This window comes from Poecile atricapillus, chromosome 1, assembly GCF_030490865.1.
Source record: "Poecile atricapillus isolate bPoeAtr1 chromosome 1, bPoeAtr1.hap1, whole genome shotgun sequence".
NCBI lineage: Eukaryota > Metazoa > Chordata > Aves > Passeriformes > Paridae > Poecile > Poecile atricapillus.
Window position 1 is genome coordinate 517,640 of NC_081249.1, and position 14,847 is coordinate 532,486.

The following is a 14,847-nucleotide window of genomic DNA, read 5'->3' on the forward strand; positions in this document are numbered from 1 at the left end:
CTGTACAAGTGGCGGTGACCGGAGCGGTGACCGGAGCAGCCGTGTCTGTACAAGCGGCGGTGACCGGAGCGGGGGCGGGCCCGGCCCGCGGGTGGGGGCGGGGCACGGGGCGGGGTCACGGGCTTGGCCCCGCCCCCTCCACACCAATAAAGCCGCTGCTTCCTCCCAGCTCTGTGTGCGCGTGTGGGGGCGGGGCCGCGCCTGCGCGCTGCGGTCGGGCCTGCGCGGCGGCAGCGCCCGGGACCGGTACCGGGATGTCGGGGCCGGGCGGGCCGGGCCCCGCCGGGGCCAAGCTCGACATCAACCGCGCCGGCGTGGCCGAGCTGGAGGGTGCCCTCAGCGGCATTGGCCGCCGCCGTGCCCGCGGCATCGTCCGCAAGAGAGAGGTGCGGGGGGGAGGGGATGGGGGGGAAGCGGCGGGGACGGCGCCCCGCGCTGAGCGGCCCGGGCCCCCGAGCGGGAGGCCGTGGCGGTCACGGGGTGGGTGCCGCGGGGCGAGTGCGGGGGCGGCAGTGCTGTTTCCGTCCTGGTAGCCGGGGCAGGTGGGGCTGGCCCCGGATCCGCGAGTCCCTCCCCGAGCCCGCGGGACCGGGCGAGCGCAGCTGCCCCCGCCGGGGCCCGGGCAGGGAACCGGGGCGATGCAGGTCCGGCGGGACCCGACGGTACCGCTCCCCCTCCGCCTCCGAACGCCGTCACCGGCGATGGTGGGACGAGACCCTGCGGCGACCGGTGACATGTCCGGGAGCAGTGGGAGCGGCACCGCGGGCCCCGGGCGGGTACGGGCGGGTCAGCGGCTGCCGTGCCCTGATGTACGGAGATGGGCGAGGCGGGGCTGGGAGCGCTGGGCATGTTCGGGGCTGGGAAAGGAGGTAGAGGAGTGGATGTCCGAATGCTGTGGACACACATGCTGTAAACAGCGGGAGGGCAGAAAGCGGTAATGCAAAGGGAGGCCGGTCTGGAGCAGGGTCTGTCCCGGGGCGCTGCTGCCATTGCAGCCCTTTGCGGGGAGCAGCAGCAGCAGAACCATAAAACGAACTCTGCCGGGTCAGAAGGGCCAGTCGGGCCCTTCCCGGCCCCTTGGGCTGCGCTGGTTGTCCGCCGAGTGTGGCCCGGGGACAGCCGCTCCCCGCCGGGTTCCTCCCATGGCAGGTGCCCCGGGAGCCCGTGCGGGGCCATGGGAGGCACCTGATCCCAGGTCGGGGCTGGCTCCTGCTCGGCCCGAGGTCCCGCGGGACAGTGGCTGCCTCGCTCATGCGTGTGTCTGCATGTGTCCAGTTGTTCCCCTGCCCTGGAGCTGCAGCTTTGCTCCCCATCCTGGCACTGCTCATCTAGGGGGCACAGTGCTCCTGCCCCAGCTGGCAGTTTTGGGTTGCTGCCCCCCGTTCACAGCGCCGTGACTCTTCCCTGCGGGGCCTCTCGGGCAGGGGTCTCTGTGGGAGCAGGAGGGATTCTGTTCTGGGCAGGGCTGACTTCCCTCCGTGCAGGAGCTGAAGGGCTTCACTTGTTTGGATGACCTGCTGCATGTCAAGGGCATTACCACACGCATCCTGGAGCTCAACAGCCAGCGCATGACGTGCCGGCGGTGCCCGGGCCCTGAGGGGCCCCCACGGGCCAGCCCCACTCCCTTGGGAGACAGTGAGGAGCACAGGGCACCTGTGGCACAGGTAGGTGCAGAAGGGTCCCTGCACCAGGTGCAAGGACAGGGGAGATGGTCTGACTCTGGGGGGGCTCAGGGGAAACTTGTGGCAGGCAGACAGAACTGTATGGGATTCTGGAGGAGCTCGTGGTTGTGGGTCTGGGGATTGTTCACCATGAAACCCCCCACAGTGCTGTTGAGGGGAGCCCCTGTGCTCCAGGGCCATGGCTCTTCCTGGCAGCCATCCAGCAGCACTCCCAGCCCCTGACCCGCTTCTGGGCTCCAGCAGCCCAAGGCTGGTGCAGAGTCAGCCCTGCTCCCTGCATCTTCCCTGCTCAGGTGGTGGCTGAAGAGGAGGAAGAGGAGGAGGAGGAGGAAGCACCAGGCCCCTGGGAGCCAGAGCACCCCTGGAAGGGTCCCCCCAGGTCCAGAGCAGACCCTGATGGTTCTGGGGGGCAGGGACCACAGGAGCCCCCCAGGTCCACCAGGGAGCGGGAGGAGGAGGAGGAGGAAGAAGAGGAGGAGGAGGAGGAAGGGAGCTGCTGCAGCGAGGAAGGGGAAGACAGCAGCAATGTATACCTGTACTACACCCTGGGAGAGCGCTGGATCGACTACCTGCAGCGCACTGGGGATGGGGGGCTGCTGCGGCACCTGCGCCCCAAGGTGACTGTGGGGCCAGGGGCTGCTGAGGCACTTTGGGCACCTGCAGAAGGGTGAACGGGGGGCTGGGGGGCTCCGTGACCCCAGCTGCTGGGGCTGGGGAAAGATGCTGCCCCAGTCCCCCATGCAGACTCCTGCCCTGCATGGGGGTCCTTGGTCACAGCGTGGGAAAGGAGGTGCTACCCCAGTCTACCCCAGTCCCCAGCTGTGTCTGGCCCTGATGCAGCCCCCCCTGCCCTGTGTGGGGATCCCTCGTTGTCATGTGGACCCTGAGGGGAGAAAGCAGGAACAGGTGGGGGTCTGCCCCGTAGCTCTGGGCAGGGGGCCCACAGGGGTCGGTTCGGGGTGGGTGACATGTAGGGGTCCACAAGGATCAGCTGTTGGCAGGGGGTCTGCCGGGTCTGCCTGGGTTTGTCCCAGCCACTCCAATCTGCTGTGTCCCACAGATGAAGCGGAAGTCAGAGAATGGGCCGGATGGCCGGGCCTTGTCCCCTGGGAAGAAGCTGTGCAAGGGCTCTGAATATGGCAGGTGAGGGGTAGGGGGGGCTCTGAGTGCAGCTGGTGCAGGCTGTTCTGTGTGCTGGGGCAACACATACCTCCCACTGCCCTCCCCAGGAGAATGACTGAGTCACTTGGGTCAAGCAGGGGTTGGCCCAGGTGAGATGCAGCCCTGACTCGCTGCCTGTCTGCTCAGCAGGCTGGGCTGGATGTCTGGGCAGGAGTCCACAGGGTGGGGGCAAAGAGGTCAGTGGAGTGGAGCTCCCACAGGCAGGAACCAGTTCCAAGAGCCTCTGGCACAGTGTGGACCACAGCAGTGCTGGCACGTGCCACCCGTGCCATGGCCTTACCTGTGCCTGCTCCTTCTCCCAGGACACTGGGTCCCTGTACACCCAGCCCCACGACCACCTTTGGGGACCTGCGCAATGCCAAGGTGGGGCAGGCCCGGCGCCGCCGCATCCCCTCGGTGGCCCCCCCACCTGAGCTACAGGACTGGCTCCGCACCTTCCAGGTATGGCTCACCTGGTGGCTCCAGGCAACCTGGGTGTGATGGGAGGGAGCCAAGCCTATGGGATCCCCACTAAGGGGAGGGGTTGGGCCCATGGTAGATTTTGGGTAGTTTTGCTTGTGTGAGAGGAGGTTTCAGCCCTGGCCAGGGGTGGTGTCACCTATCACACAGCACCTGTGACCCACCAAGCTCCCACCTGCCTCAGGCTCCTGGCCTGGGGCCAGAGGCCTGGCTGCCAGGGCTGTGGCTGGGCTAGCTGGGGACACAGAGCCGGAGGTCACTGGGGGTTCCCCTGCAGCGCTGGAGCGGCCCTGAGAAGCTGCTGGCCCTGGATGAGCTCATTGACCGCTGTGAGCCGGCGCAGATCAAGTACATGATGCAGGTCATTGAGCCCCAGTTCCAGCGGGACTTCATCTCCCTGCTGCCCAAGGAGGTGAGTGAAGATGGGGGACCAGAGGCCTGGCCTGACCTGACCCGACCCAACCCGCCCCGGTGAACCCTGTGTGATTTTTATTCCCCCCATAGCTGGCCCTGTACGTCTTGTCTTTCCTGGAGCCACGGGACCTGCTCCGTGCTGCCCAGACTTGCCGCTACTGGAGGGTCCTGGCTGAGGACAATCTGCTCTGGAGGGAGAAGTGCCGTGAGGAAGGTGAGGGTCTCCCAGGCTGAGGCTGGGGAGCCGCTACAGGCTTGACCCAGGTGAGGCATTGCTGTGTTGTCCCCTGCAGGGATCGAGGAGCCCCTACACCTGCGGAAGCGACGCCTGCTCAGCCCCGGATTCATGTACAGCCCCTGGAAATTTGCCTTCCTGCGCCAGCACCGCATCGACATGAACTGGCGTAGTGGGGAGCTGCGGCCCCCCAAGGTAGGCCTGGGTGTCCCAGTGTAGACAGACTCCGGGGAGCTGTGGTCCCCAAGGTGAGCCTGGGAGTGTCCCTGCCAGGGGCAGAGCCTGGAGAGCTGAGGGGCTGTTGGGTGTCCCCGCTGCAGACAGGCCCCAGGTCACTGGTATGGGGAAGCTGGTGCAGGATCTGTGACAGAGAGCAGATCTGGCTTGCTCAGAGCAGTGCAGGCAGCAGAAATGAGGTCTCCTGGGCCTGGAGAAGGGGGTCCCTTCCTTTGCCCCTCTCCAAGGTCCTATGCAGGGCCGCAGCCAGCCCCAGCACCCAGGGCTCAACTGTGTTCTGTGCAGGGTCCCAGAACCCTGATGATCTGTCCCTGGGGGTCCCTCCTGCCCCTGGGCAAAGTCCCCACCGCCCTGTCTCTTGCTGCTTTAGGTCCTGGGTTCCTGAGCCCCCCCCACTCCCTGTTCTCCTGTAACCCCTGCCCCTGTGCAGCTGCTGCTAAACACCACACCCCAGCTCTGCTGCCCTGCAGAAGCATCGGGGGGTGCAGGTGATTTGGAGACCCGTCTGCCTTTCTTCCCCACAGCTGCTGCTGCCTTCCCACTGCTCATTGTGTTGGGGGGTCCTGGTGGCTGGGGGGGTGCACACTGCCCCCCACACGCTCCTGTGCTCCCACAGGTACTGAAGGGCCACGATGACCATGTGATCACTTGCCTGCAGTTCTGCGGCAATCGCATAGTAAGCGGCTCTGATGACAACACGCTCAAAGTGTGGTCAGCTGTCACAGGGGAGGTGAGTGCCACTGTCACCAGAGTGTGGCACTGTCACTGGCGCTGCAGGGGTTTGGGACAGGGACCATCTCCCTGTGCTGGGCATAGGCAAGGCCACACCCTGACGCCTGGGGCCCGGTATGACAAGGACGTGGAGTTGTGCTGCTCCTCTGTGCTGTTTCGGGGGGTGGGGAGGTGTGAGAGGCTCACCTGTCCCTCGTGTCCTGTTCCCCACAGTGTGTGCAGACGCTGGTGGGCCACACGGGGGGGGTTTGGTCCTCCCAGATGAGGGACAGTGTTGTCATCAGTGGCTCCACTGACCGCACACTCAAGGTGTGGAACGCTGACAGCGGCGAGTGCGTGCACACGCTGTACGGACACACCTCTACCGTGCGCTGCATGCACCTGCACGGCAACAGGTACGGGGCTGGCAGCTGCTGTGTGAGAGGGGGGTATCTGCAGGGGGTGAGGCTGGTTACCCCCAGGCTGCCTTGGCAGCTGGGCCCCAGGTGTCCCCTCACCCGCAGGGTGGTGAGTGGCTCCCGGGACGCCACACTGCGGCTCTGGGACATCGAGACAGGGCAGTGCCTGCACGTGCTGATGGGCCACGTGGCGGCCGTACGCTGCGTCCAGTATGATGGCAACAAAGTGGTCAGCGGTGCCTATGACTACACGGTCAAGGTGTGGGACCCCGAGAGTGAGAGCTGCACCCACACACTGCAGGGGCACACCAACCGTGTCTACTCACTGCAGGTACGGCCCCGCACGCATCCCCTCCTGCTCCTTCCCCCTCTGTAGCTCCCCTGCCCTCCCTGTGGGTACAACCTCACAGGTACAACCTCCCTCCTGCTGGCTTGCCCTGTCACACCCCTGCCTTCCAGTCACGGGGCACAAGCTGTGCCAAAGGTCCCACATGTGCTGTAGGGACACATGGGCTGTGCTTGTGTCACGCAAGGCCCTGTGTGCTTTGCAGGGACATGTGGGTCATGTCTGTGCCCTGAAGGAATGTATCTGCCTTGCAAGGGCACATGGACCATGTATGTGTCCTCCTGTGGGGACAGCCTCTGCCCCCCCGCACCCACCTCCCAAACACACATGCTGTGGACACAAACACTGCTCCCTGTCCCTTCCCTGGAGCATTTCTACAGCCCAAAAAGCCAAGAGGTGTGTGAGCCTGTGTCTCAGCTGCTGAGCCTGGGGTCTGTGGTGGTGGTGCTGGAGCTGGGGGTGCTGTATCCCAAACCAGGGAATGCCAGAGGTGTGGCCTGCACCCCAAACCAGGGGACACTCCTGTCCTCGATGCTGAGCTGGACCCGTTCTTTCTGGCAGTTTGATGGGACACACATCGTTAGTGGGTCCCTGGACACATCGATCCGCGTGTGGGATGTGGAGAGTGGGAACTGTCTGCACACACTCATGGGACACCAGTCACTCACCAGCGGGATGGAGCTGCGTGACAACATCCTCGTGTCCGGCAACGCTGACTCTACTGTCAAGATCTGGGACATCAAGACAGGGCAGTGCCTGCAGACCCTGCAGGGTGAGAGGGGATTCCTCACCCTTGGGGGACAGCGGGGAGTTCCCTCCATCAGGGGTAGCTCTCTCCCTTGGAGGGGTGGGAGGCAGCAGGGAGGGCTCCCTGCCCTTGGGGCTGGGCTGGTTTTAAGCTGCCAGATGTGTCTGGACAGAGTGCCTCCTCCCTGAGGAGCCAGCACTGAGTGGCTCTGAGCTGCCAGATGTGGCAGAACCCATGTCACACAGCAGCAGGTGCCTCAGCTGCACCTGAGGCTCACTGCTGTCTCCCCGTAGGTCCCAGCAAGCACCAGAGTGCTGTCACCTGCCTACAGTTCAGCTCCAAGTTCGTGGTGACCAGCTCCGATGACGGGACAGTGAAGCTGTGGGACCTGAAGACAGGGGAGTTTGTGCGAAACCTGGTGGCCCTGGAGAGTGGGGGCTCTGGGGGGGTCGTGTGGCGCATCCGTGCCTCCAACACCAAGCTGGTGTGCGCCGTGGGCAGCCGCAATGGCACCGAGGAGACCAAGCTGCTGGTGCTGGACTTCGATGTGGACCTGAAGTGACCCCGGCCAGCCCGGGGGTCCCGCGGGAGGGGTGGCCCCGGCGCAGGCGCTGGCCCCCGCGGGCAGGACAAGAGGGAGGGCCGGGCCTTATTTATATGCGCGGGAGTGCCCGGCTGGGCCTGCAGGAGCATGTTTTGTACACGGAATATATCAATTTATTTCTGTACTGGGGCTACTCCTTACCTCAGCCCTGTCCTGGGCCCTCTGCCCAGGGGCTGCAGTGGGAAGAGGCCAGGCTCTCCCAGGTGTCACAGGGACCGTGTACACACGTGCCCTAAGCTGATGGGCACTGGCCTGGCAGCACCTGCCCCCTACCCCTACCCTCCCCCTCAGGGCCCCACAGTGTCCTGGTGCTCATGGTGATGTTTGTCTCACGTTTGAGTGCAATTCCCTGGATTCCCAGTTGTGCCATGGGCTTCCCCCAGCACACCCAACAGGGGCCAGGGCTGTGGTGCCCTCCCCATGCTAAGCCATTACTGTAAAGATGTTTTATTGGGACTAACAACGCACTTCCCATAAATCCACAACCACGAGGGCTGGGGGGGCTTTCCCCCACTCCAGTGCCCCCCCTCCCCGGTGCCCTGCACAGCCCAGCCAGGGCTCGGGGCTCCCGGGGCCCGTGCAGGTGCTGCTCCAGCCTGGAGCTCCAGTGCAGCAAGGATGCAGCTGCTCCTGCCGGTGCAGGGCAGGGGCGGTGCCGGACAGCTGTGGCCAGGTGCTGCTACGTGCCGGTACCGGGAGCGTCTGGCGAGGAGCCCGCGGGGCCCGGGGCCGGCTCGGGGGAGGCCGGGGGTCCGGCCGGCGCCGCCGCTGCCTCGTGCTCGGCTGCGCGGCGCTGCAGCAGCGCCGGCATCAGCCCCACGTAGGCGCCCATCAGGCGGTGGTTGGCGCGGACCAGCCTCGCGGCGCAGCTCTCCAGGCACGACTCCTGCGGCAGGGAGCCGGGGGTCAGGGGCTGCGGGTGTGCCCGAGCCGCGCCCCCCGCGCCCCGCTCACCTCGCGGCCCGTCAGCAGCCGGTAGTTGAGGTTGCAGACGCAGTGGCGGAAGCAGAGCTCGGTCATACGGTTGTAGACCAGCAGGAAGTCCCGCAGCTGGGGAGCAGGCGCGGGTCACGCCGAGAGGAGCCGGGCCGGGAGCCCCGGAATGCCCCCGGCCAGCCCGAGACGCCCGGATCCCTTTCAAGACCTACCGGTTCTCCTGCGAACCCGGGACCTCGAGCCCCCACACCCGGAGCCCTCGGGACGCACCGGGACCCGCCACTAAACCGACAGCCCCGGGACCATTGACGCGTTCGCCTCGCTCCCCACCCCCAGCCCAAGCGCTCACGCTGCGGAGCTGCTGCCGGTGCTCGGCCGCCGGGTCCATCCCGGGCCCGCGCCCGGGCCCGCTCCCTCCGCGCTCCCCGGGGCCGCACGCCGGGGCTCGCAGCGACGTCACTTCCGTCCGGCACAGCGATTACGCCACTTCCGGGCCGCTGACGCCACTTTCGCCGCGTCCGGGCCGAGGCGGAGCGGGAGCGGCGCGGGGGGGCCCGGCGGGGCCGGGGCGCAGGTGGGGCCGGGCGCGGACCGGGGAGGCTGCACGGGGTGAGCGGCCGCGGGGCCGGTGGAGTCTGGCTGGGAGAGCCCCGAGAGCGAGGCTGAGGCCGCCGTCGCCCGCTCGGTCCGGCTCCGCCAGGAGCAGCCACCGGGGGTTCCCTCGGAGGTCGGTCCCGTCCCGGGGCCTTGCCTCGCGTGGCTGCGGAGGGGTCCGTTCCGACCCCGCCCCGGAGGCTGTGGGGACCGCCGGGCCGTTCTCCAGCGAGGATGGCCCTGGCTGGTGACCCCTCTGCCCGAGCCGAGCCCTGGGCCGGGCCGTGTCCCCGCCGGGGAGGGGACAGGTCGCGGGTAACGGGTTCGCGGGAGCCCGCCCTTGCCTCGCCTGCCCTGGAATGTGCCCGGACCGGTCCGGGCGCAGCGGGGCCCCCCCGCGGCTGCGGACGTGGCTCCCGGCGCCCTGCTGGCCGGGGCCGGGCTGGGCGCCGCCGTCCCGGGGCTCTGCCGGACGCGGGGATCCCCGGCGGGGTTTGTGAGGGAGCGCGGAGCGCGGCACAAGGGCGGGGGAACCCGCGAGTGCTGGGCCTGAAGGTGTGGGAGCCACGGTGGGGGCGCGGCTGGGGCTGGGGCTGGCGCCTCTGGGACGTGCTGCCCTGCGGGTCCGTTCGGGGAGCCAGGGGTGTTCCCAGAGACACCGAGCGGGGCTGGGCAGGGGCTGCAGGAGGCCCTGGGCGGGGGGCAGAGTCTGCTCAGTGCCAGCACCGGACACTGTAGGCTCCCTGCTCCGCGCTGTAACCTCCTGCTGTCCCCTTCCACCACGGGCCCCGCGGGGACTGGCTGCTGCCCCGGCTGGAGGGTAGTCCTGGCCCCAGCCCCACACCTGTGTCCCTGCAGGCCCTGAGGATGTCGGACGGGATCCTGAGTAAGGCAGCCACCATGGAGATCCCCATCAGCAGCAACGGGGACACCAGCAGCCTGCCCGAGGACGATGGCCTGGAGCAGGTCTGGGGGTCGGGAACCCCAGGGGGCTGGCTGGGGCTGTGCCAGGGCTGTGCTGTCTCTGTATCTCAGTCCCCTGTGATCCTGTGGCCCCCAGGACCTGCAGCAGGTGATGGTGTCGGGACCCAACCTGAATGAGACCAGCATTGTGTCAGGCGGCTATGGGGGAACAGCTGAGGGCATCATCCCCACCGGCACCATCAAAGGTAGTGGGGCTGGACTGGGAGGGAATGGGGATCACCGTGGGAAGAAGGGGGTCAGCTCCCCTCACTGCCCCTGACTTATGACACAAGGCTCTGCCACGGCCCAGCCAAGGTGTCTTCTGGGTGGGCTCTGTTCCCGCTGGGCTCGGGTTCTGTGCAGGGGCAGCGTGTGGGGGTGTGTAGTGGTGGCAGAAGATAATGATGGCAGAGGAGGGGCTGCTGCCCTGCTCTGCTCTCCCTGGACTGGGTTGCTCCCCTGTTACAGGATGGGGTCTGCTGGGGAATTGCTATCCCCTTGGTCAGGACATCCCCATGGGTTTCTGAGTCCCAGCTGTGGTGGGGGATCCCAGGTCTGTCGCAGTCCATCTGCAGCAGGAGCTCTGGAGTGTGCTGTGGATGAGGGGGCAGGCAGGGGGCCCCAAGCCCACACCCTACTGGCCTCTTCTTGCTGTCCCAGTCAGACCAGGCCACAGCGGGGCCAGCTGGGCTCTGCAGCCTGGGAGACCTGGCACCGCTGTTCTTGTTCCACGCAGATCTCTCCCTGAGAGTCCCCCCAGGGCTTGAGGAGGGTCTGTGTGGGCAGAGAGGGTGAGCGCGTGTGCTTCCCCGGAGCACCGCTGCTCTGGCGCGGTGTCCCCGTGCCTCTGTGTTCCTGTGTCCCCATGACATCAGGCCTACCCAGGGATTGCTGCGTAGAGGCCAGAGGTGGGGGGGTTCCCTGGGGTGGGGGAGTCCATCTGTGTGGCTGTGGCCATGTTTCTGGGTTCCAACGCTCACCTGCTGCCGTCGCTCTCCCGCTGCCGCCCGCCCACGCACTCGTCCCTGTCCCCTGCCCCCCGTCCCCTCTGCCTTGGCTACCCCACTGTCCCATGCCCTGTGCCCCCTATCCTGTCCTGCCCCACCCTGCTCGGCCCCCGCAGCCCCCCCGTTTCCAGGCTCTATTGTTCACCCTCACCCCCCCCGAGGACCACCGGTGCCCCCCAGCGCGCCCGCTGCCCGTAGGATGGCCCGCCCGGCCGCTGCTCCCGCAGGTACTGCGCCCCTCGCTCCACCTCAGGGCGTCCCTTGGGCCTGAGGGCCCCGGGCCTCCCTAGGGACATTGGTAAGAGCCCCCATGGCAGCTGTGTCGTGGCCAGAGCCTGGCCCTGGTGCTGATCCTTGTGGTGGGACAGAGGACAGCGCTGACGGGCCCAGGGGGCTCAGAGGTGGGTCCTGGCCGGGGGGCCTGCCCTGCCCCTGGAGCCCACTGGAGGGATGTCCCAGTGCGGGGATGCGCTGCTCCCTCTGCGTCCTGGCCTGGTGAGGGTGGTCAGCAGGATGGGGCAGGGCCTGGTGCAAGCAGACACAGCTGGGCTGGTGTCTGTGCCCCTGTGCGGGACCCTCTGGGGGGCTGGCAGGAGCAGGGTCCCCAGCACGATGCCTGTGAGCCAGTGCTAGGCCCATGCCCAGAGCTGGGGATGCTGCTGTGGAAACAGTGGCTCCAGGGCAAGGGCTCTGGAGGCTGAGGCTGCCTGGTCCCTGTGGCTGCTGGCCTCCTGGAGCTGGTGCCAGGTCCTGTCCCCATCCTTGTCCCTGTGCCAGGCCCCGGGCTGCACCCACCATCCCCCGGACCCCCAGCTGGTGGAGAGGAGGTCGTGCGTGGCATTGCCGTTGAGAAGTTTGACATTGTCAAGAAGTGGGGGATCAACACCTACAAGGTGAGAGGTGGGGGAACACCGGCAGGCCTTCCTCACCCCCTCCCACAAGCAGCTGCTCTCAGAGTGGTTCAGGGGACTCACACGTGCTTTGGGGGGCCCTCCTGGTTTCCCTGTCCTGCAGTGCACCAAGCAGCTCCTCTCAGAGCGGTTTGGACGGGGGTCCCGCACGGTGGACCTGGAGCTGGAGACTCAGATTGAGCTCCTGCGTGAGACCAAGCGCAAGTACGAGAGCGTCCTGCACCTGGCACGGGCACTCACAGCCCATCTCTACAGCCTCGTACAGACCCAGCACGCCTTGGGGGACGCCTTTGCTGACCTCAGCCAGAAATCCCCTGAGCTCCAGGTGTGCCAGGGCTAGGGGGACACTGGAGCGAGGGCAGGGCCTCACTGGAGTGAGGGGCAGGATGGGGAGTGCCAGGACTGGGAGGGGACACCTGGACACTAGGGCTGGCTTGGGGGGCAGGGTGGGCTGGTGCTTGACACTGGGGTTGTGGGGGTCAGGACGTGGGGAGTCACACCTGGACACCACGGCAGGAACATGATCTGCACAGGAGTGGATGTGTGTGCTGGTGCTGGGCTTGGCAGCGCTGGGTCAGTTGGCCTCAGTGGTCTCAGGGGGCTTTTCCCCCAGCACCCTGGATGGAGGGGCGTGGGGGTGTGATCCATGGCCCCTCACCTGTGCGCCCATCCCTCTGTCCCCAGGAGGAGTTTGGGTACAACGCGGAGACGCAGAAGCTGCTGTGCAAAAACGGGGAGACGCTGCTGGGTGCTGTCAACTTCTTTGTGTCCAGCATCAACACGCTGGTCAACAAGACCATGGAGGACACGCTCATGACAGTCAAGCAGTATGAGACAGCCAGGTGGGACAGGGAGCTCAGAGGGGCTCAGGAGTCCTGGGGAGATGTGGAGGCAGGCCACTGATGCCAGCATTCCGTGCAGGCTGGAGTATGACGCGTACCGCACGGACCTGGAAGAGCTGAGCATGGGCCCACGCGATGCCGGCGCTGTGAGCCGCCTGGACGCAGCCCAGAGCCAGTTCCAGAGCCACAAGGACAAGTACGAGAAGCTGCGAGCGGATGTGGCCATCAAGCTCAAATTCTTGGAGGAGAACAAGGTGGGTGCAGGGATAGGAGGTTGGGGTGGGGAGGGGGGGCACAGGAATGGGAGATGCAAGACAGAGGTGGGGGATGCAGAGAGGGGGTACTTGAGGAGGGGGCGTTTGGGACAGGGATGGGGTTGTGGGATTGGAATGGGAAGTGCAGGGATAGGAGGCACGGGGATGGGGTCCCTGCAGGGATTTGACAGCCACATTGGATTTGTCACTTAAGGACACAAATTGGGTGGAACGGGCAGTGTGGGAGGGGAGCAGTGGCACTTGAGGGGGGGGTCTCAGAGGGCTTTCCAGCCCCTTTTCTGTGCTGCTGGGGTGGAATCAGGCCCCCTCCATCATGATCCTCTCCCCCCACCCCAGATCAAGGTGATGCACAAGCAACTGCTGCTGTTCCACAATGCCATCTCTGCGTACTTTGCTGGGAACCAGCAGCAGCTTGAGCAGACCCTCAAGCAGTTCAACATCAAGCTCAAGACCCCCGGCGCCGAGAAGCCCTCCTGGCTGGAGGAGCAGTGAGCCCCCCGTGCCCCCCGGATGGAGGAGCACACATGGACCTCAGTTGTGGCCAGGGGCTTGTGGGGGCCACAACCCAGGCCTGGTCTTGGATGGGGGGGGGGGGCCACCAGGTGTGGGGAGCTGCCTGGGGCCCCCCATCCCACAGCCCCTCCTCAGGGCAGGGTGCAGCAGCTCCTCAGCACAGACCCCACACAGCAGACAGCTGGAGCCCCCCTGCTCCTGACACTCCTAAGGGGCTGGGGACACCCCACTCACCTTGGGGTGAGCCAGGACCTTCCACTGTCCCCCTCTGCCTCCCCGGGGCAGGATGAGGGTGCACCCCTCCCAGGCCCACTGCCAACTTCCACCCAGAGAGACCCCTGCCCTGTGGCACCGTGGAGCTGGGTGGGGGCAGCACCGGAAAAGCCAGGTTCCCCCTGTGTCAGGGCAGGGCTGTGGGGCCTCCCCGCTGCACCTGGCACCCAGGTAGGCTCCTGCTCTGCCCTCCAGTGCCAGGGACACCCTGGCTCCCTCCAGGCCATTCACAGGTGTTTCCAGTGTGGCTGCTCTTGCACTCCTGATTCACAGGGCGCTGCACCCCCCAAAGACCCCCCTGCCTCCCTGGGCCATCCTGGGTGGGCTGGTGATGGGTCCCTGTGCCCTGCAGCCAGGGGCAGGGGGGAGTTGCTGGCCCGGTCCCCGGGAAGAGGGCAGGGGGCTCCAAGCAGGGACCAAACGTCAGTGGAGGCACAGGGGGGAGCACGCGTGCCCGTGCATGTCCGTGTGCGGGGCGTGTGTGTCCTGGGGCTGGGGTCCCGCCAGGGCTCACCCCCACCCCACAAGGGGCCCCCCGCCCACCCCCGCACTTGGGCACTTTCTCCTGAGACAAAACTGTTGGTTTTTCTTGCTCATTAATTTAATCCATAATTTAATGTCGGGATCCGACTTCCCCCTGCCCCGCCCTGGTGACGGTCTGACCCCCCCAACTCCCTGACTTCTGTAAAACCCCAAATAAATGGTACAGATCAGTGTGTGTGGAGCTACAGGTGGGACAAGGAGGGGCTGCACCTACGTTCTGGGGCTGCCTGGGTGGGTGGGAGACAGGGGCATGAGCCCCATAACAGTGAGGACTCTGTTACTGAGCCCTAGGGCGAGGGGGTCTGTCTGCTGTTTGTGGGGTCCCAGGCTCGGAAGGGGAACAAGCTGGAGCAGGGGAGCTCTGGGGGGCGAGCGAGGGGCTTGGGGTGACCCTGCTCACTTGTGCCTGACGAGGGGAGCCACCCCTTGCTCCAGCCCTGTGGCAGCAGCAGGAACCAGGACCAGGTGGGAGTGAATGGGGACAGGATGGGCAGCCCTGGCGGGGGAAGCTGGGTGGGATCAGCCGAGGGTTCCTGGCACCATCACCACTGTCCCACTGGGGGCACTGAGGGCTCCGGGGTCCCACAGGATAGATTCCCCTTCCCCAGGCTGGTGCCATCCAGTGCACTCCATTGCCCTTCAACCTATTGCCACTGTAGCTGCTGTTCCCCTGGGACCCCTGGACACCCCCCAGGACACTGACTGGACCCTGTGACACTCCCTCCAGAAAACCCCAGGAGATTCCCAACCCTCCCCTGAACCTTCTTCCTGGACACCCTCTGCCCCACAACCCTGACCCCCGCAGAACACCGAAACCTTCCTATGGAGTCCTGCCACCCTCCAGGCATGGATGTGGGCAATCCCTGGCCGTACTGAGCTACTGGAGTCAGCTGGGTGTCTGCCCTCCAAGAGATGAGGGCTGTTCCCAGGCACCTGCTCTGTCCCCCCAGGCC

At 66.4% G+C, this 14,847-nt stretch overlaps 3 protein-coding genes across 7 annotated transcripts; 2 read left to right on the forward strand and 1 right to left on the reverse strand.

The window, feature by feature from the left end:
* Positions 1 to 1,535: 1,535 nt before the first annotated feature.
* LOC131591349 (F-box/WD repeat-containing protein 7-like) lies at positions 1,536 to 7,159 on the forward strand. Its single transcript, XM_058861963.1, has 12 exons — positions 1,536 to 1,664; positions 1,976 to 2,299; positions 2,743 to 2,825; positions 3,167 to 3,305; positions 3,601 to 3,735; positions 3,828 to 3,951; positions 4,031 to 4,167; positions 4,826 to 4,939; positions 5,155 to 5,336; positions 5,445 to 5,670; positions 6,247 to 6,457; positions 6,727 to 7,159. Exons 1-12 carry the CDS (start codon positions 1,569 to 1,571, stop codon positions 6,993 to 6,995), a joined length of 2,040 nt encoding a protein of 679 aa, XP_058717946.1. The 5' UTR covers positions 1,536 to 1,568; the 3' UTR covers positions 6,996 to 7,159.
* Positions 7,160 to 7,468: 309 nt separating this feature from the next.
* TIMM10B (translocase of inner mitochondrial membrane 10B) lies at positions 7,469 to 8,458 on the reverse strand. The gene is made up of 3 exons (XM_058862525.1): positions 8,323 to 8,458; positions 7,992 to 8,087; positions 7,469 to 7,923 (listed from the first exon to the last, which is right to left on the reverse strand). The coding sequence occupies exons 1-3, from the start codon at positions 8,359 to 8,361 to the stop codon at positions 7,717 to 7,719; spliced, it is 342 nt and encodes a 113-aa protein (XP_058718508.1). The 5' UTR covers positions 8,362 to 8,458; the 3' UTR covers positions 7,469 to 7,716.
* On the forward strand, positions 8,445 to 13,874 carry ARFIP2 (ADP ribosylation factor interacting protein 2). 5 transcript variants are annotated; one of them, XM_058862331.1, is made up of 9 exons: positions 8,445 to 8,547; positions 9,426 to 9,533; positions 9,628 to 9,736; positions 10,654 to 10,764; positions 11,315 to 11,430; positions 11,552 to 11,773; positions 12,133 to 12,290; positions 12,370 to 12,544; positions 12,902 to 13,873. In XM_058862331.1, exons 2-9 carry the CDS (start codon positions 9,435 to 9,437, stop codon positions 13,055 to 13,057), a joined length of 1,146 nt encoding a protein of 381 aa, XP_058718314.1. In that variant the 5' UTR covers positions 8,445 to 8,547; positions 9,426 to 9,434; the 3' UTR covers positions 13,058 to 13,873. The 5 variants fall into 5 exon arrangements, with proteins under 5 accessions (XP_058718314.1, XP_058718243.1, XP_058718082.1 ...); XM_058862260.1 differs by lacking the exon at positions 8,445 to 8,547 and adding an exon at positions 8,592 to 8,700 and having other exon boundaries at positions 12,902 to 13,874; XM_058862099.1 differs by lacking the exon at positions 8,445 to 8,547 and adding an exon at positions 8,735 to 9,122 and having other exon boundaries at positions 12,902 to 13,874.
* The last annotated feature ends 973 nt before the right edge of the window (positions 13,875 to 14,847 follow it).